This window comes from Falco rusticolus, chromosome 1, assembly GCF_015220075.1.
Source record: "Falco rusticolus isolate bFalRus1 chromosome 1, bFalRus1.pri, whole genome shotgun sequence".
NCBI lineage: Eukaryota > Metazoa > Chordata > Aves > Falconiformes > Falconidae > Falco > Falco rusticolus.
Genome location: NC_051187.1, coordinates 10,873,077 through 10,900,929, shown reverse-complemented (window position 1 = coordinate 10,900,929; position 27,853 = coordinate 10,873,077). Strand labels below are relative to the sequence as shown.

The 27,853-nt window shown below is 51.0% G+C and overlaps 1 protein-coding gene across 1 annotated transcript; it reads right to left on the bottom strand.

Annotated features, from left to right (window-relative positions):
• On the bottom strand, positions 1-27,853 carry CDRT4 (CMT1A duplicated region transcript 4). The gene is made up of 2 exons (XM_037404991.1): positions 27,703-27,853; positions 1-459 (listed from the first exon to the last, which is right to left on the bottom strand). The coding sequence occupies exons 1-2, from the start codon at positions 27,809-27,811 to the stop codon at positions 80-82; spliced, it is 489 nt and encodes a 162-aa protein (XP_037260888.1). The 5' UTR covers positions 27,812-27,853; the 3' UTR covers positions 1-79.

Below are 27,853 nucleotides of genomic sequence, written 5' to 3'. Positions count from 1 at the left end.
TGCTATTTGTATGTGTGGTTTAATGCACTCTGGAAAACATTTGAATGCATCTCATTCTTTGCTTCTAGATGCAAACAGATCATTTCTTCTTGCTGGAACATGCCAGGGAGCTACTTGGTAGCACACGCAAGGGAGGCTTTCTTGCAAAAATAACCCTATTGCAAACACTTGGTGATGGCAAACTGCTCTCAGCCGTGGACATCCCCACAGAGTCCTTCCCCATCCCGTGGGTGCTGCTACCTCTGCTCAGCTTTGGCACTTGAGTTACTTCCTCAGCTTCTTGAGGCTCTCCGTTTGTCTCTGTCTCTGCTGGGCGGTTGGATGCAGCCTTTCTCCGCTCATCCTGCTCAACGAGCATCTTGACCACGGGGGCTGTGTGAGTGGTGTAGGCAGGCCGGGGGCGGTGGCACTGGATGAGGTGGCCGGGCAGCCCCACGTTGGCTGAGGGTGGCAGATACTCTGGAACCCAAGAAACAGACACCATGAGCGCACAGCTGGTTACCTCCCAGCCTCTTCCCTCTCGGGGAAGGGTTAGAAAGAAGGATGCCTTTGATGACACTAAGGATGCTCTTTGGATTAGTGATGGCTTTGCTATGGCCATGGAGGGCCAGGCAGCACTAAGGGACAGCAGGCCATACCAGGTGGCTACTCTGCATCAAGGTTCAAGTAACCCATGCAAGAAATACAGATGATGCCCATAAATTCTAGCCTTTGTACCTTTATTTCTATACTTGAGCACAGGGTGCGATTGCACTGACCAGGAGGAGCTGCAGGTCAGTATTACACAGAGAAGCACAGTGGGAAAGGAAAAAAAAAAAATTAATATGAAAAAAATAATCAGCAGTTCTCATTTCTGCAGCACTGACCAATGGCCAAGATAGCATACAGCAGGACAAGACCACACTGAAGATCTTCCCAGTCTCAGCTTTCTGCCCTAAACCCCATAATCACTCAAGTCTTGCACCTCAAACACAAAGCTACCAGGCTGGTAGGAAAGGCTGGAGGGATTAGGCTTCCCATCTGCTTGGGAAGATGTCTGCCCAAGGGAAACTTCAAAGCCAAAAATCCAAGGGAAAAAAACATTCAGAAAAGGAAAATGCATTCAAATAGGTCTTGGAAAATGAGATCATCAGTATTAGCATTTTTAGATACAGGGCTTTTCATAAAACCAGCTTGTTTTCGCTTAGATGGCATTAGTCCTTGAAGAGTTATATAGCAAAAAAGCAGAATTTTCCATCTGAAATATTTCACTTTTCAATACCTTTGCTTAACGCAACAGTTAATTATGACTAGAAAAAGTAGTAAAATGCAATCTTGCTTAGCGCAAACAAGCTAGAATAAGATGGGAAAGTCCTACTGATAAAGGTTTCCCTGAAGGTCCATTGCTGTCAAGAGGATGAATTTCCATGCTACAGTATATTTAGAACTGGTCTTTAGCAAGCTCTGAACAACAGCCTGCATGCAAGAAAGGATGGAGAGATGGAGCAGCCACCCTGCAATCAGGCTTTTGCTTAAGATATCCATACTTCGCGCTTGAGAGTCCCCCGTGCATGGTGGACAGGGCACTCCTAAGGAGAGGAGGTGGGATGACTCGTTTGCCCTCAAAACAGGCAAGGACAAGACGTGGCTGCTGTGGAGGGCAGCAGAGGTAGAATACAGTCCTGTTAAAGGCAAAGCTATTTGGTTTACAGGTGTGGAAAGCCCGATCCACTAAATGACGCTAACTCTTATTCCTCAGGTGCATTATGAACCACTTCACACATGAAGAAGCAGGTGGAGGCCAGTAAATACACATCACCTCCACAGCCCTGTTCACCAGCGGTCCCGGGAGAGCACTGCAGCCCTTGGGTACCCCTCCCCAAGCTGGGCTGAGCCAGCAGCAGAGCAGGAAGGAGGCAAGCTGCTTCAGCTGGGATTTACAGACCTGCCCACATCACACACACCTCCCTGTTCCTAAGTCAGCCAGGTGTTGGTGGAAAGCCTGGTCCTGACCTCTCATCGTGTACTATTTTCTTTTACAAACTGGGTATAACTGCCTCTTTCCTCCCCTTCTTTCCTGCAGAGGGTCAGTCCTTTCCCACCAAGCTATGCATACCAGGGAAGCAGCCAGAAGAAAAGCACGCTGGCTCTGATATTCAGCTGTGACACTCAGGGTCCTCATCAGAAAAGTGTGCCAGCTCTGGGCGTTCAGAGAAGGGGACATGCAGGGACAGAGCCGCAAGCGTTTCTCACCAGGCTCCTGGTGGAAATTAAAAGCAAAAAGCTTGGAGCTCTGAGAGTTTTAAAGAAATGAGAGCACTTACAGAAACAGCTTAAATACTTCAAAAAGCTGCTTCAGATTATCTTCTGCTAAAGCTGTACGGACAGAAGGAGGGAAGAAAAGTGGATTTGCAGTGGCTTCTGCACCGAGCCACATCCCACGGGCTCCCGAGCCCAAGAACGTGCACCGCGGTCACCGCTCCTGCAGCCCCTACCCGCAGCGTGGCTGGTGCCAAACAGGCTCTGGGTGTGCAAAACGTCAGGAATTTGCTTTTACGTAAGCCATGCTCCTGCTCGTAAGCTATGCTCCTGCTCACGCTGCGGGAACATGGCTGGTGCCAAGCTCTGCCTTCCCGCGCTCCCCCTGCCCGGCCCCAGCCCAGCACCCCAGCCCAGCACCCCTGCGAACGCCCGAGGAATATAGCAATGTGCATCGCATCCCAAGGGCAGGCGCTGGGGCTTCGCCTGCCCCAGCCAGGCTCTCCAGAAACCCCCAGCTGGCCTCCCCCGCTGGGGAGACAGCAGCGGATCCAGCCGGGACAACCCCATGAAGCACCATGGTGTGACAGCAGGGTGGCGGCAAAGGGGGACGATCAGCGATGGGCAGCCCAGGCTCTCCCCAAAGGTTATAAATAGAAACAGCCTGACGTGTTTGCAGAAAAAAGTTTCCATACCAAAAAAAGTTGCACTGCAATTATGTTGCTGTGAACTTACGCCATCCTGTACCTATGCTGTACACACACACACTCAGCTTTACAATCAGAAAAAGTCAAATTAAAAAACGTCTTTTTTTAAATTATGAGCTTTCGGACAGTGGCACACGCTGTGCTTAAACAAAATGTTTATTTTGACAAGCTGAGATAGTCCAGTCTCTTCAAATGCCTGTTCTGACTCACTATCTGGAGGTTTTAACCGTTGTTACAGAACCGGTTTACAGTTCAGCTCATCAGGCTGACGTGGAGCAAATACCACCACCAGAGGGTTAAAAAAAAAAAAAAAAGTCTTGTTAAAGGACAATTCAACTATTTTCCAAGTGTTTCTGATGATTCTGGCTCAGCCCACCCTCCAGAGAGCTGGGAGGGACAGCAAGGCACCCCCAGCCCCGGCAGAAGGAGTCACGCCGGGGGCTGCTCCAAGCACACACATTTGTGAGCGTGCATACGTGCAAGCTAAAGCGCTGCACCGCAGTGGATGGAACAGCAGGATCAGGCCCCAAACCCCACCAGCCAAGCACAAAAAGAGCTGATCTGGAGCAGTTTTCCCCACTTCTGTAGGCTGCAGCTCAGGTCTTTGCAAAACGAATAAACACACGGAGCAAAACCCGGGCACCCAGCCACCGCGCGGGGCTGGGCTGTAAATTTAATTCAGCAGTAACAAAGCCGGTGGAAAGAACTCAGCGAAACCACCCCGCCTGCTCCCGGCTGGACCCAAAGAGCTGCCAGATGGGTGACAGGGGGCCAGGGAGCGGGGCAGCGAGGGCACAGCCAAACCAGCAGCACCAGCTGCTCACCAAGCACACCCGAAGGTGCCGTGGGTGAGGACCACGCCGCACACGGATGGTGGGCTGCTCCCGCGTACAGCCACAAAACAAACCGCGCTGCATGTTTTGCAGAGCAAACAAAAAAAAAAAAATCCAGCTGAGTCCCTCACCCAAACAATCAATTGTGTAATGAAAAGGCAAGGAATGAGCACAACGAGGTGGTGGAACCGGGAAGGACAAGGGTTACGGTGCTGAGGTGTGGCTCCAGCCCGCGCCTCTCGCTTGCACGCCTGGTGTTTTCTCCCTCGCATGCCTGGTGTTTTCGTTGGAACATTTACCTTCACTGCCCCGAGCCAGATGTTCCCAGCTCAGAGAGCTCCTGATGTGGTGAGGCTCGCTAAGCTCGCGAGTTTGGGACAGGGGGACATGTGCATGTGCTAGGCGTGTCTCCTAATATTTTCAGTGTTTGCACAGTATTATTTTGACCCTGGATAAATACTGCTACTTAGGTGATATTTGTGTAGGCTGGAGTTTCAAAAGAGCCTTGGCCTCAGCTGCATTGATTAATTGCTACAGCATCATCACGGAGGGCAATAAAATGAAAGGGTTTTAGAATTTCCTGAACAGTGAGGGGGGGGGGGAAGAAAAAGCAGTGTGATGGACAGCAGCTCAGCTCAGATATTTGATGAGGTGGGAACATTTGGTGACAGGATAAAGTTTAGATACCCACCAAATGAATTCTCCCGTCTAGTTGGGGGTGCAGGGAACCTCAGATAAGGCCACCAGATCTGCCTTCCAAGTTGCCCGTGGTGGAGTGCTGAGACAGAGGGTGCTGCAAATCCCAGACATTTATCCTCTGACGTTATCTCCAGCCCTTCGCAAGCCAGCAATGACTCGAAAGGCCCCAGTGAGTGAAGACACAAACATCACCCTGACTACAGAGCCCAGATCCATCAGCTTTTCCTGCATTACATCCCCGTGGAGGCCACAGACAAGTGACTCCTTCACACTGATGGCATGACAGGAGACAGCCAGATGCCACAACAGCACTGGGAGCTGAAGATGGGAATGCAAAGCACTGAAGAAAAGATGCCAAGGGAAATCCCAGAGCTGACAACATCTCAAAGCAAAACAAGATGGGATCATCAGGCATCATTTGTTATTTACAGCCTGTGTTTGGCTACTGGCCTGGAAGTGATTTCAGAGCCCAGGAAGAAAACGCTCCACAATGACCCTGGGTATCCTCTAAGCAATCAGCTCCTTTGCTTCGTAAGCACCTGCTAGTGAGACCTGTCTCCAGGATTGTCCTGGAAAAGGCTTTCCAGGGCAGAACTGGGTTGATTTCCCTCTCACTACAGTGTCATGATTATTGCCTGCCATTGCCTCTGCATCCCCTGCCTGGGGCTTACCTGAAGCTGTACCCATTGTGGTACCTGCTCATGAACTGCTCCAGCATGCTCCTCTCCCATCCTGATGCCAGCTTGGGACCTCACCAGCCTGCGCTGGGGAGCACCAGGGTGGGATTTCCACATTCCCCCCAAACTGTGGTTTCCAGCAACAAATCTGATGCTAACACGGGCTGCCCTGCCTGATAACAGGGACCGGGTCAGCATCAGGCCTGGCCTGCCACGCACCACCTGATGCAGCTGAGAAGGGACACATCTCCCTGGCCTGTCACAAGCCACCAGCCCACTGCACATGGGGAGACCCATCTCCTTCTGCAAAGCACAACCACCAGCCTGGCCTGCAAAGCACAACAACCTGCAGCCACGAGCACCAGGGCTTCCCCCCAGAACCACACACTCCCCTCCCATCTCTGCTTCCACCTCGTGCCATTCACCACCTGCTCCCACCATCCATCCTTGGCAGCAGGTGCACTGCGAGAAGAGGCTACCAGGCTGTGTAAGGCTCTCCACTCGCATCCCAGCCTGCGCTTCTGTTGGGTCTCAAACTCAGTACGCACCTGAATGTGCCGATTCCCTCCCCTGAGATAAGCAGCCAATGCAAAATATAAAGACAGAACCCGACTGAAGCAGCAAGATCAGACAATGGCTAAAAACATCTCTCATGAGACCAAGTGCATCAGGGCACCTCACCTGCTCAGGTGCAGTGAGAAAGGCAATACTAAGCTGGCTTTAATTTGGGACAGCTGGGAGCATCTAAAATGAGTGCCAGGCCCCTACAGCACACAGCTATTTCTGAAAAATTCAGTTTTGCAGTGTTGAACTTCATGTACCTCTGCTGAAAGTGCCAGCCCTAGAACATAAAACCAAAAGAAATCTCCCACCTGGAAGCCTTCCAAAGAGGGCCTTGAAGGATGTAATATCTAGAATGGGACTGTAAAAACACCCTGTGTTAGCTTAACTTTTTCCACCAGAAATAAAACTCATCCAACCCAAAAATTCCCTATTGACTTCAGAGTGCTTTTGAAAACCCCATCCACAAAAGCAGCATTGATCAAATTTTATTTTTTAAAAAAGTGTCATCAGTGGAATGATATCTAAACAGAATAATTCAGGAGCCTGACCTAACGTTCCTAAGCGATGGGCAACCTCCAGCGCTGCCCACGCAGCCTGTGAGCAGCTATGTAGTGCTGGGGTCTCTGTCTTGCTCCTGGGCTAGACTGCGCTGTGCAGCTCCCTTTAGGATGGGGGCCAATGTGCTACTTGGCATCTACTACCCAAGTACTACTATTTAGCACATCTACTACCCAAGGCAAGCAAAGACCTGTCATCATCTATAACAGATGAGCTTAACCTGTTTGGGCTTGCAAGCGCAGTTTCAGATTAGACGGCAGCTTCCTAACTTCATACCTGACCAAACTTTCATCTTAACATCAGGTGGAATTTATGTGAGGACAGCCCTAGCTTCAAGACACATATACACACAGCGTGTGTTTTACAAGGATGCTGATTTTACACCTGTGACGGTACTTCCTGGGAATTTACTGTCTGGCAGACCTCTGCAAACCCCTCAATGTGAAAAGCTCTCCAAGTTGCTCTAGAGGCTCAGCCAGGGCACTTCACAGGGGCACTGCAGCCCTCAGCCTTGGAAATCCTCTTAACCGCCAAGGTTCTGGTAAAGTTTAAGATCCAGAGATCTGTTTCCATTCTTCTCCCCAACAAAAGACCCAGCTCCTGATTGCCCACGTGCCACATACAACATAGGGCCATGGCTGCAGCTATTTCTATGTCCTTCAAGTTACCACAGAGGGAATTCACTGTGCAGCACCCTCCGCCCCCCTGGGTCACACCTGTGACTGAGTATGGCAGCCAAGAGCTTCCTCTGGCCTCAGGTCTGGGTGGGAGCTGCCACAGCCCCCTGCACCAGAACGGTGCCTTGTGCCTCTGCCACAGCCATACGAAGGCTCACCGCCTGCACCCACAAGCACCACCTGAGGAGCACCACTGCACTAGCAGATACATCCAGGTGAAAAAATCAAATCCAAAAGCCTCCTTTGTACACAAGAAGCTGGCACCCCTATCCAGCTTTGCTGGCTCAGTAACCAGACCAGAGCCACGGAGATGCTCCAGTCCCATCCCACGGGTTTGGCAGCACGAGCCACCAGCCTGCTCAGTCCAACCAGGCTATTAAATCAGATTCAGGTTGTCTGGATACCACAGCAGCACACTGCAGAGGGCAAACTTGAAAAGACACACACACACCCCCTCAAACAGCGATCCTTTGGAGAGGTTGAGTGAAAAACAGAACTTTCACACAGAAGTCACCAACAAGCGCTATGATTCCTATGAGAATGGGGACACGTGCAGCCAACTTTAAATACAAATCAAATGCTCCCGAGCTTCAAGACACTGTCAGAGGTGCAAATTTCTCTCTGACTGCATCCAAAAAGCGCTGCAGCACCAAAGCCAGGTGCTTCCATGGGCAAAAAAAGGACGTTACTTGCAGACAGAGACACAGAAGTAACATCACACAGTGAACACAACTATATTTTATTAACCAGAACATTAAAGCACATGCTAAGTTTTGCTCAGGCTGCCAATTAAGGCTTTCCCCAGTTTTCAATTATTATTAATTCACTTAAAATTAGCAGGCTAGGCTGTATACCTGCCACTGCGTTACACTTCATGCTGCTCATTTTCTTTATCTCTTCAGGATGGGAAGAAAACCTTAGACAAAGCTCTGTTGCTGAAACCCTCGGTCAATAAATGTCTCCCTCACGATCTACAACTCTGCTGATGGTACACAAGGGAGCCGGTAGCAGAGAAACAGTAAGGTAACAGCCACTGCTTGTTTTATTTTATTTTCCCCAACTACAGGTTGAGATATTCGATGTAATAAAAGGAAAAATCACCCCAAGAGAAAGGAGGGAGGGCTGCTTTTTATGAAAGACATTTAAGTCCTAAAGCGCCCAGCACTTTGCTTCGTGCTACAACTCATGTGAGTTTTAATGCTAAGAGAGTTGCTGGCAGCGGGACAGTTTTCACACTCTTCTATTTAGAGAGACAAGCCTGAAAAATAGCCAAAGCTGTCACTTATAAATCAGGTTGTTCTGACAGTGCCCAGAGCAAGCAGTAAAAGCAAATGGGGGGAAATGAAATTACATGCTGCAAAGGGAACTCTGCAAAATAATAAGCTTTTATTTTGTGTTTTTAAAAGTTCACCATAATTAGAACGATTTTTTCCTCTGTTCTTTCATTTGTTTTTAAGCCAGCCCCTGCTGACAGGCTCTGGGCCCCCAACCTCTGGTTCCCATTCATTTGGCTTTGGCCATGTGGTTCGCATATTCTTGGCCGGGGCACGCTGGCCTGCAGGAGCAGACGTCTCCAAGGGCTGGGGTGGAGAAGATGCAGCACTTGGTTTGCTCTGGGCATGGGAACCCGTGCAGACCATCCCTCCCCAGCAGCTTGCAGGCACAGGTGTTCCTGCAGCACAAGGTCAGTCCACAGGACACCCAGGTTGGTGGAAAAGGTCTTCCCTGCAGCAGGCTTGGGATGTCTCAGACCGTATCATCTTCCACCAGCGTGGGATTTTTCATTTGAGCTGGGACATCTGGGTTTTTTTCTACAAACAAACTGAAAGCTGCTGATCTAAATTAGGAAGACAGCAGCAAGTGATGTCCCTCCTCTTGCCCCAGTCCTGAGGGGGACCACATCCATTCCTCCAAGCTGACAAGCACCACTGGGCATATCTTAACACTGTTTTAGAATCTTAGCTTACCCTGCTTTGCTGGGGGATCCTCAGGACAGGAATTCCTGCCTCCAAGGTTCCTGTCCAAAGATTTTTCAAGCTCTCAGTTTAAGCAACATGAAAAGCAACGAGTGCTACTCTGCCAGAAGTCAACTTTACACCTTACTTAGTCCTATACAATTCAACAGCAGTTTGCTCTCATCTTAGGCAGGATTAATTTGACCCTCAGCAAGAAGCCAGATGGAACAGCAATTGCAAAATGAACTGCTGGGAAACACATAAAGCTGATGAAAGGATAAGAGCAACAAAACCGCCCTTTATTCATTCATTCATCTGATGTTACTGTTTGAGGTTCTCCATGAACCGCTTGCAGCCCAAACTCCTCCCCATGCATGTGAATCGGGAAGCTGGGATAGAGATGGAAACAGATGATCACAGGCTCTGAAAGGGCTGGAGGAGAACGAGATCAACAGAAGAGGCAGCCAGGCAATGTGGAAACTCGGGATCCCCATAACAGGTCCCAGGGAAGGGGAAAAACCCTGCCTTGGTGCTAGGGCCATAGCGAAAAGCTAATAGAAGAAACTAATAGCTTGAGGAGTGTTTTATTTCTGTGTATTCCAGGATGGGCTTGATCTAACATCAGGTGGAGTTGACTTTTGCCTCCAAGGGGCTTTGGATCCACTGGAAATTGAACCACGGGGTACACTATGTTGGCCCAAGAACAGTTAGCCCCAGGCCAGGAGGTACCATCACATCACCCCAAATACTTCCAGACAGGTGCTGAGGTGAGGAGGCAAGAGATGAACCCACATGGATCACATCCCTTCCACCACCTCAGCTCGCTCCAGAGCGGCCTTTCCAAGCGCTGCCCCAACCCCAGCATCCACCTTCAGCTACCAGGACCAGCTTCTACCTTCAGCGGACAGGAACAGAGGAGAAACAAAAGGGTTTCCACAGCAGCAGCAGCTCACAGGCACTGCATGCCCCAAGCTTCACTGAACATGTCTTACAATGCGCTCAGTGATCTATCAGGTTACGTGGCTGAGCACAGGAACACGGAGCAGCACACTTGTGTGGCACAGCTGAATGAGCAATCACCCCGGGAACGCTGCTGGCACTACATTTCATAATGTAGATGCAACATTACAGACCCCTTTCAGCTTCTAATTTTGATTCTTACAAAGGGGAAGGGAACATGCTAGGAAAAAAAAAAAAAAAGTGGCCTCCAGGATAGAAGCCTTCAGTATTGGACTCAAGTCACTCCAGTGTGTACATGCAAACAGCAGCTAAAATAGAAGGGGCGGTTTCTCAGCTGCTGCAATCCGTGTAGTGCTGTTCATTTGACAGTCACTTAAACCAGGGGAACATCTGACCCCACAGCAGGATGGATGATGCCCTGGCAAGAGCAGAACAAGGTACTGGCCCAGGCTGGTGTAAACAAGGATCATTCAGCGTAAACAGGGATAGTTCACCAGCCTCCCTATGGCTGTGCCCAGATCTGTAAGCAAGAGCGTGCCCCCTGCAATCAGGCAGCAGCAGTCCCTTGAATTAAAAGCAGCTCAGACTGTTCATTTCTTTCCGAACCCAGTTTCAGCTGCCTTTCTTGCTGCTCTCTGGCCCACAGCCCCCTCCCCAGCTAGTCCTGCATCCCTCCAGCCGCGCCAGCCTGGCTGGGGGGTGGATGAGGAGGCTGGGCTGCCCGTCCCGCGGGCACCACCGAGCTGGGGGAGCAGCCAGAGCAGATATTCAGGAGAAAGTGCTTGTTTATGCGAAAACACAAGGAGGCAAATAGTTGACATTAAGATTTTGAGGAGGCTGTGGGACTGGGCTATTTCTTTCAGCCCTCACACAAAGGGACCTTTTTTGTCTCTCTCTAAAACAGAAACGATATTGAAGGGTCTGTGGAATTTCTGGGCATTTTTTTCCCCTCAGAGACGCAATGGCCCGCACTCCAAGGCGACCAGCGAAGCAGGATGCAAAGGACAAGATGTTCATATGTGCCTCTGCATCCATCTCCTGTCCCCCTGCTGCCACAGCCACACCAGACCCTGCACCCCCAAGAAGCCCTTGCTGGCAGCAGCCAGAGGGGCAGAGCTCAGAGATGCCCCACCAGGGACCAGGGCTCACGCAGCTGCACCCGTGCCTGGAGTGGCTGCAAATCCTGCAGGAAGCCATTTGCTGAAAGCACCCCCTTTTGCAAAGGGGGCTGCAGCTCCCACACCCACCCTGCCGGGGAGCTCCAGACTGTTGTTACACATCCAGCAAACACCATATTTCAGGCCACAGCCTGGAAGCCAGGACAGGTTGCCTTGGACTTGTCATCCCACATGTCTCCAGCTTTAGCCATCCCCAAGAGGGGCATCAAGCCCACACCAACTGCCAGGCCAGCCCAGCTCCCCCTCCCTGCACATGCTCCTGTCCCAGCAAGGACCAGGATACATGTGCTGCTGCTTCCTCAGTGCATTTCCCAACACGGCTGAGGACATCTCTCGACACGTTCTTTGTGGAAGCATTACACAACACAGTTTGGCTCCAGAATGTTTCCTGCATCAGTGCCCACAGGGCTTGGACCAGCCCAAAACCAGGCAGCCAAACACACAGACAGTTGTGGATAGGGCACCTCTACAACACCGCAGAGCTCGCCACCGCGGAGAAATCTCTGCTTCTGCCAAGACAAGTTCATGAAGGCACATGAATATACCTGCTACCTGACCCTCTGTGAACCCCTGCCACCTCAAAGACTGTAAGAATTTGGCACAGACCCCACCACGCTGCTCATCCTGGAGCTCCTTACACTCCCAAGGCACTTTCTGCCCACAAGATGATAGGAAGAGCTTGTCCTCTGCAGGCAGCCAAACTGCCATGGGTGCTGGCAGGAGAGCAACGCCTCCGCTCAAGTGAAACACCAGATAAGCCCAATGCCGACAAAGCAGCCACGGTTTATAGGATGAAAGTCCCATAAATACCAGGGCACAGTGCAACTCCTGCTGTTTACAGGCAGCCCCCCGCCTTACCCGCTCAGCAGCAAGGGCAGAACCAGAGACCTCCCAAGTTCATTTGGAGATCCACCACGTTCTCCCCTTCCTGAACATGCATAGCACCCAGCCAGGGCAGTAAGGATGTTTTAGCACAGCCCTGGTACAAAAGGCTGAAGACAACCAAAAATAAACCCCCCATTCTCCTGCAGCGAGTGCCGAGCATGACCCCGGTGCCAGCAGAAAGCGCGTAATCCCACCGAGGAGAGGGCAGATCCCGGGAACAGCACAGCATTGTACAGTGCTGGCAGCAGAGCGCACATCCATGAAACCTTGCAGAGCTCCCCATCCCGTCTGTTCACATTGCAGTAGTTAGGTAGGTTGCATGTTGGTCTAATCAGCTGTGGGTGCTGCTGCACGGTGGCCTGGTGTTATGGCACACAGAAGGTGAATCTGAATTCCTCGCACTAGTTCCTTGCAGCCCTGTGCTTTGTACAGTTTGCACAAGCAAGAAACTAGTGTGGTGGTTGAGCACGAGGACCCCCCCCGTCAGGGGGAGCAGCGGAGGAGCTGGCAGAATGTTCTCCCTGTTAACTGGGAGACTCTGCGGGATGAAAGCAAAAATAGAGCATGTCCGCAGCCACACCTGATGGAGGCACTTCAGAGCGGCAACTGGTCCCAGCCCCACTGGGACTGAGCACCAGCTCCTGTTTCCCCAAGGCACTGGGCACAGCCTGCCCCAGCACCATCCAGCCCTCCCCAGCCGCCTGCTCCACAGTTCCACGTGCTTTATTTCTCCCTGCTTAGGAGACTTTTCATGGACACTAACTCCTGACCACCTAGAAGCCCAGCCACAGGAAAAAGCCACCTCTGGGAAGCAAGAGGAGCCCTTCCCAGTCCCCAGCATCTGGCCAGGAGCCATGTCTCCAGCTGGTTTTACACATCTGATGTCCTGGGGTACTGTGCATCCTCCAGGAGGACTTAACCTCCTTGTCCATGGGGAAGGAGATGGGGAGCAGCGGCTGCAGCCCCAGCGTGCAGAGGAGGAAGCTGGGGCGAACAATGGGTGCTTTGTCAGCCCGGGCCAGGAGACATGATGGAGCAATAAAAGCTGCACGCTGAGCTGGTGGGATGGTTCAGACTGATCAGCCTGTTCGTCCTTCGCTTCCTGGAGGCCCCTGCAAGAAATTCTGGCATTGCCCCTTCAAATCAGCGCTTAGCTAGAAGAAATCTCTCTTCAAACCTCCGAGAAAGCTTTCCTACTGGTTGGAGCTCTCTTAATTCCCAGTTTGAGTTTGCCTAATAAATCCCAGACTGCTCGACTTCCATAACACTGATCTATGAGCTCAGGCAGAAGTTAACCCTTTGTTAGCCCCAAACAGGGAGTGAATAACCTTCTCCTGGTTTATATGCCTTCAGTGCCTTTTTCGGTAAGCTGCGGGGGAGGGGGGGGGGGGGGCAAACCCTGACAGCCTGCGGGAGCACAGTACCCAGCCCCATCCAAACCCCAATGCCCCTGCAATACAGCACACCCTAGTTTCTTGCTTGTGCAAACTGTACAAAGCACAGGGCTGCAAGGAACTAGTGCGAGGAATTCAGATTCACCTTCTGCGTGCCGTAACACCAGGCCACCGTGCAGCAGCACCCACAGCTGATTAGACCAACATGCAACCTACCTAACTACTGCAATGTGAACAGACGGGATGGGGAGCTCTGCAAGGTTTCATGGATGTGCGCAGTGCCTGCTTGAGACTGTTGCTATTGCACACCCGATCTCAGTGACCAAACAGAAAAGCCAGGCAATATTTTTTCATCCTTTACCAGAAATGGACTTTCAGAACAATTGGCAGTGCTATCAACCCTTTTGGTGTGTATGTATATAACTATACAAGAACACATTTACAAATACACTTTGTCACACAGGCATGTTTGTACAATCAAGTCTGGTTTTTTGCTTCCCAAAAGCATCTTCTAAAGAGAATCTACGAAATTTCAAAGACAAACGTGATACAGATTTCCACTAAGAGGCAGAACAAGTCAGAAGCATACCAACCGGCCACCCAGTGCCCAACATTAAGGCACACCTGTCTGTGGCAGGGAAGGGATGCAGCCAACATCACATCCCACATCTGACCTCCTACCACACCTTCCAGAGGAGCTGCCTGGGACAGCTGTTGGCTCGAGAAACTCAATTGACCACTGCAAAGCAGAGAGAGCTACTGCTGAGATAGCAGCCAGTGCTGCTCCAGGGGCCTCAGAGCACTGATGGCTGTAAGAGTCTTAAACCTCTACAGAAACAGAGGCTCCGCAGCAGTTCCTTCTCCATCCAGGCTCCCCTCCAGTCTCTTTCCACTGCTGGATTGACCAGGAGTGGAAAGGATTGGCAGGAGGCTCCAGCTGGGGTAGGCTGCCTCAAAGGGGGCTCCTCACCCTCCCACACCACCCAGCTCTACCAGGGAAGAGCCATCACCATCACCACTCCACAGCAAACTCAGGCCATTTCCTGAGGCCAGGGCGACAAATCTGTCCCAACAGAAGCATCCTCTCCTAAGCTGCATTTCCCTACCTGCCACCCCTGTCACGTCTCACCCGCCTGACCCCAACCCCAGCAGACTGGGGGCTTGCTATCAATGTTTCCACTTAACCCAAGTTGTGTTAAAAGCACCCCAGTGTTATCCTACACATTACAGCCTCTCACACCCTGCCCCCTTTCAGTTCTGATGTTTGTAAACACCCTGGTAATAAACACAAACCCACTGCAGCAGAGCCACACACATCGAGTCACAGCTAAAGCAAGCCCCTTGGAAGCCCTACAGGATGCTCTACTCTTAAGAGTAAGAACCAGGATACCTCATATGTTTATGAATACATACATTTGTAGAGACCATTAGTTTGAGCTACACTTTGTGACTCAGCATGATTTTGCCTGGAAATGAGCTGGCCTGGGGGGTTATTTTAGTCTTGCAAGACTCCCACAGCTCACACCAAGCAATGCAGCAAACCTTGCTGTGAGCTGGATCTTCCAGAAAGCTTAATCACACATGTACTTCCACCCATATAAGCCTTACCAGAGAAGTTAGAGATGCCATTCCCTAGCTACAGAACAACACACATCAGAGTTGGAGCTTTCACAGTTTTCCTACACTTCTTTCCTCCACCAACATGTTATGACACAGGCATGGGACGCTCCTCTGGTAGGCTTGCTGGAAACCTCACCATAAATCCCAGTGTTTGTAGCTTTCGAGTCATGTGGGGTTGTACTTTCTCATGTTGTCTCCAAAGTAATCCCCCAGGAATTCCATGGCACCTACCCAAGCGCTCTGGCTGGTAACCCAGAGGTGCCAGAGCAGGGAGAGCTCCAGGACACATGGTGGCAAGGTGCACACTGCAGAGTAAGGCCACCCTGTGACCAAGGGACGCCTCAGTTCTGACATCCAAAAGCCTTGCTTTGGAAAGCTTTCCAGAAAAAAGTTGTTCACCTCCCAGCTCCCCAACCAATAATTTCACTCTCTTGCTTGATCAGCAACAAACTTCCAGAAGTCATTGCAAGCTTTCTCAGTCCAGCATCACCCTGTTGTTTATACTTCAGGTGTCTGACAGTGGGGAATCTCAGAGCTAAGTAGAGTCTTAGTGCTAAAGTATAATTAATGACCACATTTTTCCTAGTAATCATTTTCCCAAGGCATTAGCCAGTACGACGCTGAAAGGATGGTCATTTTCACTGCAAGATGACCAGTTCAATGCAACATTTTCCATCCAGATTTCTCCAGCAGACACACCCGGTCTCTTCTGCAGGGCTTACAGGCACCTCAGTGGTGATGCTCCAACTCTTGAAGCCAGGATAGAGCACAGATGTGGGTCCTGGCCCACCCAAGGGTGCCCACTCCAAGCACAGCTTGTGTACAAGACCCCAGCAGCACCGACTCCTTCCAGCCTTCCCCCAGTATCCAGGTCAGTATTTAGGCAGCAAACACCAAGCTTCCTGCTGTCACAGCCACATTGCAGAGGGCTCCTCTTGCACAAATATATGGAGTTGTTTGCTCCAGGGAGGCTGCAACATGCATTTACCTGCAATGCCCTCCCAGGCATCCTGTCACAGCTCCAACACCTCCGGTATTCAGACAAGCAGTAAAAAACCCAGCGCCAGTAGTTAAAACACACCATGGTGACTCTGCACACAGCAAGGACTGGATTTGGGATCAGATGAAATCACAAAAATGAGGGGAGAGAAACCAGGCTGGCAGCACAGGCAGGGAGGGATAGCAGCTCTAAGTATTAGTCAGAAAGAGTCAAAAGTTCACGTTATTCCCACAGCAGAAAAGTTCTGCAAAGGCACTGTGCTCAGGTTAAGGACTTCAACAGGAGGGAAAGAGGATTTTTCCCAGCGAGGGCTTCCCCCTCACAACATACCATTTGCCCTTTCTCCACGGGGATGAAGTCCCAAGTAGAACTTGACAGAAGGCAAGCCAACCCCCAAACCCAGGTAGGGGTCTGCACCTCCCAGGCAGCTCTCCAGGCCAGGATCTCCATCAGCACTCTGCAGGAGCCCACTTAGTTTCATCATCCAACAGCACGTGCACAGGGTCCTGCACCTCCCAGGCAGCTCTCCAGGCCAGGATCTCCATCAGCACTCTGCAGGAGCCCACTTAGTTTCATCATCCAACAGCACGTGCACAGGGTCCTGCACCAAACCCACGTTGCACCAAACCTTTTGCTGCCTCCGGAAGAGCTACACCACATATAGCTGAGTTGAAGTCCAGGATGCGCCATGGGATGAGACAACTTGAGAGCTAATGCTCTGAATCTGGAGACTGAGCATAAAGCTGAGATGGGACTGCAGACCAGGATCTTCTACAGATGAGAACGGACTTCACAGAAACAGCTCAGACCCAGCTCAGAGGGATGTTTGCAAACCTCACACCTGCTCATGACCTTGTGCAGCCTGGCTCTGCCAAGGCTGAAGAGGCTGCCACGCAAGCAGGCAAGCTGCACAAGGAGAGTCTCGGGCATAACTAGAGCAAACGTCACCCTGCTCCTCGGGTAGTAAATGGGAGGGATGAAACTGCTGCTGTGGAGGAGTGCAGCAAGCCCCAGGGCATACACTGCTGCTCCCAGAGGTCCTTTCTACCTCCTCCCCTGGGAGCTGCCCACCCCGAGCATCTCTGCATCTGTGTCCTACAGGAGAACGAAGTATGTTTTTGCTACAGTGAAGAGAGGCATCTTCTTGCCCCGGACATTTTCTCCCACATTTAACACAGATTTAGGTACAGGGAGATGCTGAGGCAAAACAAAACTTCAAATCCAAGCACAGACCTGGCCTCCTTCACAGACAGGCCTGTCCATAACACAGAAAAATAAAAACACTGACCCACAGGAAGAAAAAAACCCAAAAAAACCACAAACTACTTTCTCCCTCCTCACAGCCTCCTTGCTATTTGGTTGTCCTCAAACAACACCCCAGCAAATGCCTGAACAATACAGGTTACAGCAACACAGCAAAGAGACTTGGCCCAGGTTCTCCCCCCACATAAATCAGCACGGTATTAGCGGAGCCAGAACTTTATGACAGCAGCAGATCTGGCTCAAATTCAGCCCACAAAATCAGCTGCCATCAGCCTAACGCAACACAAATTAAACATAAGGTTTTCCAATCAAGCCTTACATCAAAAGTAGAGCTATGTGATTCAAGTTGCAGGCACAGCTTCAAGCTAATATTTGTTTTACCTTAATTACTGTGCTATTAGCCTCTGCAGTAAACTTAACTTGATAGGCAAGATCCTGCTGGCGGCCAACAGTAACTACTGAAGAGTCATTTTTACTGATGCTCACTCAGTTATCTACTGCCACAGCCACAGTTAGGTCTGTCTGGCCAATTAAATTCAGGCTACCTTCCCTGTGAAAAAATCCTGGATGGATCCATGTGTATTCCACATCTGTGAAGCACACCAGGGAAGTACAGGCAATTCCAAGGGGTCCACCCGGGTGTTTAGTGGTGCCCTTTTGTCATTTAAAATATAGCCATAAGTTAACTTGAGCATCGATGGGCTAGTGACTGTTCCTGCACCGCAGGGGAACAAGGAGGATGCTCTGGGCTCCTGCCTTCTCCCCCTCCCTGCACCGTCCTCCTTATTTTACTATCTGTAGTCCCAACAGTTTCACAGAGAGGAAGCGGATTACTCAGGGAAGCCACATATTTCCCCTTTACGGTGACACACTATAACATGACTCAGCCAAACACAAGAGTAAAAGACAGCACACATGTAGCAATCTAGGAAGGATGGTGCAAGACTCCCGGGGTGGCTTGAGCCCAGATTCCAAGTTCCACTCGATAACCTCAGCGATTATCTCTGTGCTGGCTGGAGCACTCTGAGCTAGATGAGGAGAGCTCAGATCATTCACACTGAACGGTTCAGCAGCGGCTCAAATGCTGCCCTGGCAAGTCCCCACTAACAGCCGTCGAGTGGCTGCTGGAGAAACCCTCTCCAACATCCGTTTCTGGAGAAACCCTCTCCAACATCCGTTTCTGGAGAAACCCTCATTTCTCACCCCAAATGGTTTCTCACTTGCATGCTGGACAGAGAAGATCAGCTCAAACACACAAACCATCTCCTTTGTCACCCAGCAGCCTGGTCCAAGAGCCAGGGTGATACTGGCTTGCTCCCAGAGGGGCTGGAGGAGAAGCCACCTTTCCCCAAAGGGAATGCTTCCATCCACGTCAGCTAGCAACCACCCTTCGGTGGTGTTGGCTGCTATTATCACACAACCAGGACATGGCACTGAAGGTGGCATGAGGTGCCCCGCAGTCCTACACTGACAGGGACAGTCTGGTACCCGGGCAGTGGGCTGAGCTACTGCAAGCAGCCCGCTGGCTGGTCAGGGTGCTGGGATATAAATTCATCTCAAAGAGGAAGGAGCCTCATGCAGCTGTGCACTTTCCATCAGATGGGGACCAAGAGATGGAGCTACTCTTCCATGGGTTCCACAGAACAGCCGGGGCTGGAAGGCACCTCTGGAGCCCACCCAGCCCACCCCCCTGCTGCAGCAGCTCTCCTAGAGATGCTGCACAGAGCCACGTCCAGGTGGGTTTGAATGTCTCCAGCGAAGGAGACCCCACAGCCTCTCTGGGCAGCCTGTGCCAGGGCTCTGCCACCCTCAAGGTGAAGAAGTTCTTCCCCATATTCAGCTGGAGCTTCTTGTGCTGCAGTTTGTGCCCCTTGTCCTGTCACTGGGCACCACTGGGAAGAGCCCGTCCCGGTCCGCTGGGCCCTCACCCTTAAGGTATTTGTGGACAGTGACAAGGTCCCCTCCCAGTCTTCTCCCCTCCAGGCTAAACAGCCCCGGCTCCCCCAGCCCTTCCTCGAAGGGAGATGCTCCAGTCCCCAGATCACCTCTGTAGCCTCCGCTGGCCTCTCCCCAGTAGTTCTGCATCTCTCTCAAACTGGGGAGCCCAGCACTGAACACAGCACTCCAGACACTGCCTCAGCTGGAAGGCAGAGCCATGCAAGTCAGCTTCTCCACACCCCCGTGGCTAGAAGCAGGAGACAAAGCATTCATCCAGGCTTTCACCTCCCTTCCCTGCCTGCCCAGCCTGGAAGCAATCTGAAGCAAGGTCCACGTTTAGCCAACAGACCCCAGCCTCTGCCACACATCTGACCTTGCTGTATGACAATCCACTTTTTTCCAGACTTTTGGAAGTACCATGAAGAACTCTGCTTGCAAGCCACTGTGTCTAGCAGTGGCCAGAAGGAATTTCACTGAGCAAGAGGTCAAGCCTCTGCGGTTTCCAGTACTTTCCTTTCACAGGCAGCTCCTAAGCCTTAAGCACATCACTTTATTTGCAGCGGCTCACAGAACTGCTGAGGCTGGAGGCACCATTGGAGATCTTCAACCCATCTCCCTACAGCAGGGTCAGCAGCAGCAGGTCGCTCAGGACTGTCTGGTCAGATTTTTAATAACCCTGAGGATGGAGACACTGTTTTTTCTGCTTTAACATCCCACTCTTTAATCACAGAAAAAAGATTATTTTTATTTTTATTTTTTTTTTACAAAGGCATTCACATCAGGCAACATCCAATCTCAACAAGTTAAGCTGGCTGAAAATGAGTTGGGAGGGGAAAAGCTTCAGCTAGAAACTATTTTGCTGGAATAAATCTGCTTTTCAGAGCTGTTGACTGTTTGACAAGATTAAAAACTCCATCTGGAAAGTATCCACTTTGCATTAAAAACCTGATCAGGCAAGAGAACAGACAACTTTGCCTTTTAGTTAAAATGGCCTCTCAAAATGGAGAATTTGCACCGTTTGTTTTCATTTTGTCATTAAATTCTCCTTAGTACAAGAAAACATTTCCCAGCCAGCTCTACCAATTAGCAACTGGGCTGCTCTGCCAGCCCAAGAAGTGACAGCCTGCCTCAAGCACGGCATTCCTGCCACAGGGTGCTGCATCAGCCCTTGCACCCCGACGTGCCTTTGCTCCTGGATGGGGTTTCGCACAGCCCCAGACTGCCTCCCACCGAGCAGCACCTTGCTCCAGCTGGAGACCCACAAGACAAGTTATTGCCCAAATATCTCCACAACTCCAAGCCAGCAGGATTGCTTTGTACACAAAAATCCTTGCCCCAGTGATGCCCAAGCCCTGCTTTTGGCTTCGTTGGACCCAGGGTTGCAAACTCCAGCCCTTCATGAGCAACCTGTCCCTTTGAAATGGAGCAGCAGTGGATGGACAAGCTCATGTCACCACCCAACTACCTTAAACGTGCCTGTTATGAGAGCTCAGGGCACATCCATGACGTGCCCTGCATTCCCCAGAGATGCCGTTCAGAGGAGCAGGGTGTGTGCACACACTTTTCTGTCCACAAGCTGTTCTGGATGCAGCATGCAACATGACCCACGGGCTGAAATAGCATCTGTTTTTAGCAGGAAGATGCTGCAAGGCTGTGACACCCGCCTGCCACGCTAAAAATGAGAGGCGGGAATGTTCAGTATCCAGCCAAATCAGCCCGGAGAACAGAAATACTGGGTTTGTACAATTAATCTTCCAGGGGAAGAGAACATCCCCCTGGCCCGCCCTTAGGAAACCCAGGATGACCCGAGGGGGAGCTTCCCAGTCCCTCAGCCCTAAACAAGCAAGAGCAGAACAAAGGCAAGGGCATAAAAGGAAACCCTGCAGGGACCTGCCACCAAATATAACCCAGGAAGGAGCCAGTGCATGCAAGCAGCGAGACCCCTCTTGCACATGGGCTTAGTTTATCTCCATGGATTGTCATATTTATTTACTCAAATGACTTTCTGAAGTGCTTTAGCTACAACAGATTCTTGCTTCTGTTTTCATTTCCCCCCCAACGCAGCTTCCCCCTGCCCTGCAGCCTGCGATGCTTCTGCAGGAGCAGCAGTCTGCACACAGGGATAAAGGTTTCACAAGTCCAGGAAAGAAAATCCCTCAGGTAGTTGTGGTTGCTGAGTTACGGTGGGATTTGTGTCTTTCAGGGAGCCTCTGGAATGACCAAGGTGACTGAGGTCACTTGAAGCAGCCTCTTGATTGCTTCATTTTCCCAATTGTTAGCAAGCCCCTGGCCTGAACGGACCTGAGGGATGCCGTGCACCACAGAAAATTTAGTTATCTTGAAGGACAAAATACAGGCCCACATATCCCCCAAGAATGCCACAGCAGCATAACAGAAGGACCCCCAAGAGAACTGGCTCCTGTGGTTGAGCAGCCCTTCTCTAACCCAACCTCTCCTTCGTGACCCAGAGCCGGGAAGCCAGTTTTAGCCAATGCAGCTGTGAACAGCTCTGACAAGAAAAAGAGTCAAAGCACTCATGTCACCACTCTTGTGACCCTTTCCATACCTGCCATCTGGGATAACTTTCTGGCAACTAACAGTTTCACTCGGCACAGGAGGTTCTCCCCATTTTTGACCACATCTCACTGGAAGGGAAAGCAGTGCTCACAGAGTCCCAGGGACAAGCCATGAAGAGCCAAACCAAACATTCTCTCAGGACAGAGGGTCTGCTTGTGCTGCTTACCTTTGGCTTGGTAAGCACGTACACAAACCTATAGAAGCCTGACGACTTTCCACAAATAGAGACTTCCCTGTTACCAGTGGATGCCTGCTCTCCTACAGAGACCAGGTCTGGCTTTGACTGAGGCTCCCATGGAGCCCAGCTCCGAGGACCATCCTTCACAGCTCTGAGCCCTAGGAACAAACCCAAAGCACGCCTGATCTTGATGCTCTGCAAAGCCCATGACTAAGCCCCCAACCACTTTAGTGACACATGGTCAAGCTTTTAGGCATTTGGCTCTTAGGTCAATGCCACTCAGCATTGCTTTTAACCATAAACTGGAGATCGGGCACAGGTTTTTCCCAGAAGAACATATCTAGTCCCAAGGAGACCTTCACCAGTATCTGTGAACCAGGACACACCGAATCAGGGCACACCACCTCCACAGTTTTGTAGCTGTAGAGCAACCTTTTTGTGCCTTTTAGATGGTAGCAGCTTTCTGAAAACTGTGGAAATAAATGGATAAGGAAAAAAAAAGATTTAGGTCTGAAGGTCATGAGATGACTAAGTGAGAAGGAGGTCACCTAAGAGCGCTCACACACTCCCCAGACATACACACAGACTTGATGGACACACTGCTAGGGCTGGCCAACAGTGCCACATAAACATAATGAGCACATCCAAAATGATCCAAAGAGCTTTGTGGCAATTTAGAGCAACTGCCAGGGAAACTGTTAATCCTTTTCTGCAGATGAGTTGCTGCACCCAGGCTGCTCCATCACCAGGACTCAGCCCTGGACCCATCTGGTGTGACAGGGGCCACCAGGCAGCTGCTCAGCAGGGACAGAGGTCCCAGCAGGACACACACGCTCTCACATTGAAGCCTTCAGATCAGTCACCCACAGTTTAAAAGAAGTTGCTCACTGCTTTTCTACAAGTATTCCCAAGGTATTTGTTGGCAAGTTTCCTGCATTCCTCACACATTCCTGCAAGGAAGCCTTTGATATGATTTCCAAGGGAAACCAACACCAAAGAAACACAAGTTGCTTCAGAAACAAAAGTGCTCATCACTGAATCAATCACTTCCAGCATTCTTTTCCTTAAGCTCTGATCAAGAAAATATTACTTGAAATTTCTGTAGCTGACCCTGGAGAACAGCTCAGCCTTCCGCAGCGCGCTCTCTTCAGCTTTCAACACCATCTGCTTGCTTCTGCCATTATCTCCGTTGCATAGAAAATGAAAGTGAAAATCAGAACACAAATCTTCCCAGAGGTGCAAAGAAAGAGGGTAAAAGCCAAAAACAGAAGCAAGGAGCTGCTATAGCAAGTGCCCCACAAAGCTGCCCTTTCCCTGAGCTGGCAGAAAAGGGATTTTTCAGATAAATGCTTCCTAAAGCTGGTTGATTCCAAAAAAAAAAAAAAAAAACCCCCAAAAAAAACCCCCACCACCCTCAAATGAAGTACAGATGACTATTTCCAAAAGCTTCCAGAGATTTGTGTTGCCAACCATGACACACCCTGGGTTGGAGTTTCCTTAGCAAAATATTAAGCCCCCCAAGATGCTGGGCTTCCAGAGCCCGGAACCTTCTGAGCCACCAGGCACACCCAGCCCATCACCTGTGGGATGCAGCCCGAGACAAGCGGCATTTGGTTCCCCGGATCACCCGTTGGACTTGACATACTCCATGTTCAGAGGGGCCAAATCAGGGCATTTGGATCCAACTAGTTTTCCCAAGCTGCCCTGAAAGTCAGCCAGGGCTGAGGCCGTTCCAGCTGCACATATGGCCTAGAGCAGAAAAGGGACAAGTCCCTCGAAACATCTTCGCTAGCATGTATTTCACAGTCGTGCTGCTCCCCACTCCAAACAGGGGGGGAAAAAAAAAATATATATATATCACTCCACTACTATGAAGTTTCCCTTCTCAGCAAAACTGACCATGCCTCCACTGTAGCAGGTTTTTTGCCTCCTCTCTCCAGCCATGCATTATCAAACCCCTTTGTAAATTTAACAGCAGAGCCTACAGGCAAGACTAAAATTAATTCCTTAATTATTTTTTTTCAGGAGCAGAGAAACTCCAGGATGCAGAAAGCCAGCAGGCTGACAGACACCTCCCTATTCTGCAAACCATTCGCTTGCCACATCGGAGCTGCAGCCAGGACCAGACAGAGCTGGGAGGAATGTCACACCCCACCCAGGCAGACACAGCAGCAGTGTCCAGAGCCAGCACCGGGACCCATGCTGCCCCACACCAGCACCAGCCTGGCTGGGCTGCACGCACACCCCAGGTCCCTGCACACTTGGAACTGCTAGATCTCATGTTCTGGGAAGGCAAAGGTTTCTTTGCCCAGTTTTACCAGCTCCTCCTGTTATATTCATGCCCTGAGGCCAGCAGATGAAGGCAGTGGGGACCCAAACCCCAACGCTATTCCCAGGCAGCCAGCGGACACAGGCTGCACCCCTGTTTTGGCACACCCTGGGGCCAGCGCTGCACATTTGCCCTGGAACAAGCGCAGCTGGGATGCTCAGGGCAGCAGCCACAGCAAGTACTGCTGCCCTGCGTGCAAAGCAGCCCTTACACACCACACACCCCTAGAAACACTGCCAGCACGCCCAGGCAACGCAGCAGCCCAGACTGCAGCATGGCCCCATGCAAAATTCACTTAGGCAGCTTTTCATAGCCCAGAGCAAGATACTACCCTTACTGCTTAGTTATCAGTGTCTAGTGAACGAGCATTAGGTGACACAGAGGACCATACAAAGGAAAAAAAGTGTGGCATCTCCTGCTGTTTTGTTAGTGGACATCGAAGTTTGTGGAGCCCAGCCAAGGATCTCGCCCATTCGGGTCTGAAGTTCAAGTTTACGTGAAGATCTGGCCCAAACCCTCAGCTCTTGTCCAGCTCTGTGGATAGATGGAGAAGATGACTAGTAGATGGACCAGAGGCTGGCTCCTAAATGCCGATAACTGATGCTGGCCCCAAGTGGTGTCTAACAAGGCAGTGGGGGTGGCTCTGGATGGGCAGGACAGACTATCAGAGGAGCACCCAACACCCCAGCCACTTCCAGCTGGCACCAGTCACCCCAGATAACTTAGAGCAGACTCCACACGACCTTAAAAATAGAGAAAAGAAGTCAAAGCATCTCAATTTCTTGATCATGTTTCAATTCCTATTTCACATGACTTCTGGATCTGTTTTTCTGCTATACAACCCTTAAAACGAACAGACACTCCTGCCAGCTGAACCAGCCAGGGCTGTGCTGAACTCACCCGCGCCTCCAGAGCTAACTCGCTCCAGCTCCGTCCAAGCCAGACCACAGAGGCACAGGAGGAAGCGACAGCCCATGGCTTATCCAGCAGGTCACCGATGCAACATCTGCTTTCCATGTTCCCCTGGGCAAGGCTCCAAACACACAACATATACATCTGCCTGCCTGTCTCCATACAGCACATGCCATTTGTCTCCTCCGGCACCGCTGATCGATGACCCCAGCAAAACTTGGCAGAGTGGAGTAAAAAGCAGCTCCCCAAGAAACACACCTCATCCCTCGGGACAAAGCAAGTCTACAAAATAAAAGCTACAAGCGGAGCAGCTGTGATCCCCACCCATGAAGCAGGGCTGTAAAGGAGCTTAACGTCACCAAGTAAAAAAGGAGCAGAGCCACAGCGAGCATCCTTTCCCCACAGCAGCATCTCTGCCATCCACAGCCCGAGCACAGCAGGCAGTGTTGTCACAACCCTTCCACCTGGGTGGCAACAGGAACATCTGCAGGCTGGTGCGTGGACAGGGCTGGAGGAACCAGGGGAAATAAGTGGTCAACAAGGAGCCAGTCCCACCCACCTCAAGGTGTCTGGAGCAGGACTGCGCCTCGGCAAGTTGTCTAGCTTCAGGACAGCCTGAACCCTCCCTGAGCCCATGCTGTTGCAGGGTCACACATTAGTGCTGATGAAAAACAACTGATCCCCTTCAGGATGGCAAGCACAAGGCAGGGACCCCCAAACCACGGGGCAGGGCTCGTGCCATCAGCCAGCTGCAGTGGCTTCAGCTCCGGAGCAGCCACGCAGGTGCAGGGAGCCCTGGGGGTGCTGAGCCATCTGTGCTGCAGCATCACGGGTGGCCTGGACCGCTGCAAGGACCACCGCAGTGTCCCAGAGCTGAGAAGGGGCATCTCAGTACAGCACCCAGGGACATGTCACCTGCAGTGCCCAAGCCACCAACAGGTAATCCAAGAGCTGATTACAGCTCCTTGAGCTATTTGCCTTCCACAGCCTATCCACGGGATACACAAGTGCAGAAATTCTACTGCTCCCATTTTACAGAGGTGGCACAGAGAAGCTTGCTGTCCTGACCAAGGCGCACAGGCATCAGTCCAGCTCCCAGCCCTATGCAAAGGTAATTATGGGCCATCTAAGCACCATCATCCAGCTACTTCCTACTTTGTTTGCATGATCTTGAAACTTTATTTGAAGGACCCATTCAAAAAGAATACCCCAGCTATTTCTGAATTAATGAGAGTACAGCTATATGGAGCAACTGCATACCCATTTGTCTGCAGGCAGAGAAAACAGCACCTAATTTTTTAATCCAACTTTCTAATCCAAAATACCAACCTCTCCAGCTGTGCTAACCCCTGCTTGGAAAACAAGCAGGACAGCAGCCCTGCTTTTGCATTTGGCATGTGGGGGCTGCACACACCCAGCAGGAGATCACACAGGGGGGTCACTACCCAGAGAGATGACGGAAGATGTCATAGGAAGGTCCCAAGAGCTAGGGAGAGCTGGAGATCTGTCAGAAATCACACCACAAGGCTGTGGCACAGCAAGGGTCACCTGCAGCATCAGGCACCCTCTTAGCAGTAAGAGCACCTCTCCTCTACCTGCACATCCTCACCCCCAGGTACAAGTCCAAGAGCAGGTAGTGATGTACCAGGTACATGCAAATACATAACTGCAAGAAAGTAGAAAAGATCCAGGGAAGTGCAAAGCACCAAAAATTATCCTGTAGACCCCATCAATACTTAACTTGTTTGTGTTACACACCCACAGGCCCGCTCTTATGCCCCTGCAGAGGCTGGTTAAAACACATGAAGTTTAATGATTACCACATCTCATGCTACATGTCCCACACCAAGCTACGCAGAAAATCATTTTTATGTTACCTACTGCAAATTCTCCCTGGCCCCACCACCAGCTTGACATTGCCCAGGCAGTGAATTGAAGCCTTAAACGAGCCACTAAGGACGGCAATTAGCCACTAATCAAACTCAATTGCTGGGCATCAGTGAGAAGGGAGTTTACACCCGGGGAAGCAACCTGCCACAGGCAACTTAAATTTTCTTCACTGTTTTCTGCTGAGCTGCCCATAACAAAATCCTAGTATTTTCAGGTATTTCAGGGAACGCATCACACATCTCCTAAGGAGGGAACTCCCAACTTCACTGCAAAGATCCAGGGTGAGCTGGAAGTTTCCCCTAGTGCTGGAGGCCTCGCACCTCGAGCGCTGACCCCAGCTCACCCCGCAGAACCAACCCAGTTCAAACACACCATTAAATGGTCACACTCAGCACAACACAGCCCCAGGTTCCCAGCGCAACAGCCCAGCCTGGCCAGCCACAGGCAGCGGGGTGCAGCCTCACCAGGATTTCTCCAGCCGCGTTTAAATGTCAACCCAGGGGATATTTAAGCTTATGAATAAGAAAATAAGCAACCCCAACGTTTTTGCAGGATGCCCACACAAGGGCAATGCCCGTGCTGGCTGTGTGCACAGAGGGCATCATCCTCCAGCTTCCTCCATCCCTGCCCATCACCCCGGCACAGGGCACCCACCCTGGGCAGCCCTTACCTGCGCAGGGGCTGCTGAAGGTGTCGCTGGAAAATGTTTCCATCCGCGTCAAGTCATCAAACACGTCCTGCTCCGAAGGCTCCAGGATTTCCTTTAGAAAAACATCCATTTTTCCCACCGAGCACGGGGGGAAGGGGTACAAAACCAACCA

What these genes read in the sequence shown, in the direction of transcription:
- CDRT4 (XM_037404991.1), bottom strand. Translation starts at nt 27,811, where the DNA reads ATGGATGTTTTTCTAAAGGAAATCCTGGAGCCTTCGGAGCAGGACGTG. An exon ending in CTTCAGCAGCCCCTGCGCAG is followed by an intron (nt 460 to 27,702) that starts GTAAGGGCTGCC and finishes CTTGGGTTCCAG; the next exon opens with AGTATCTGCCACCCTCAGCC.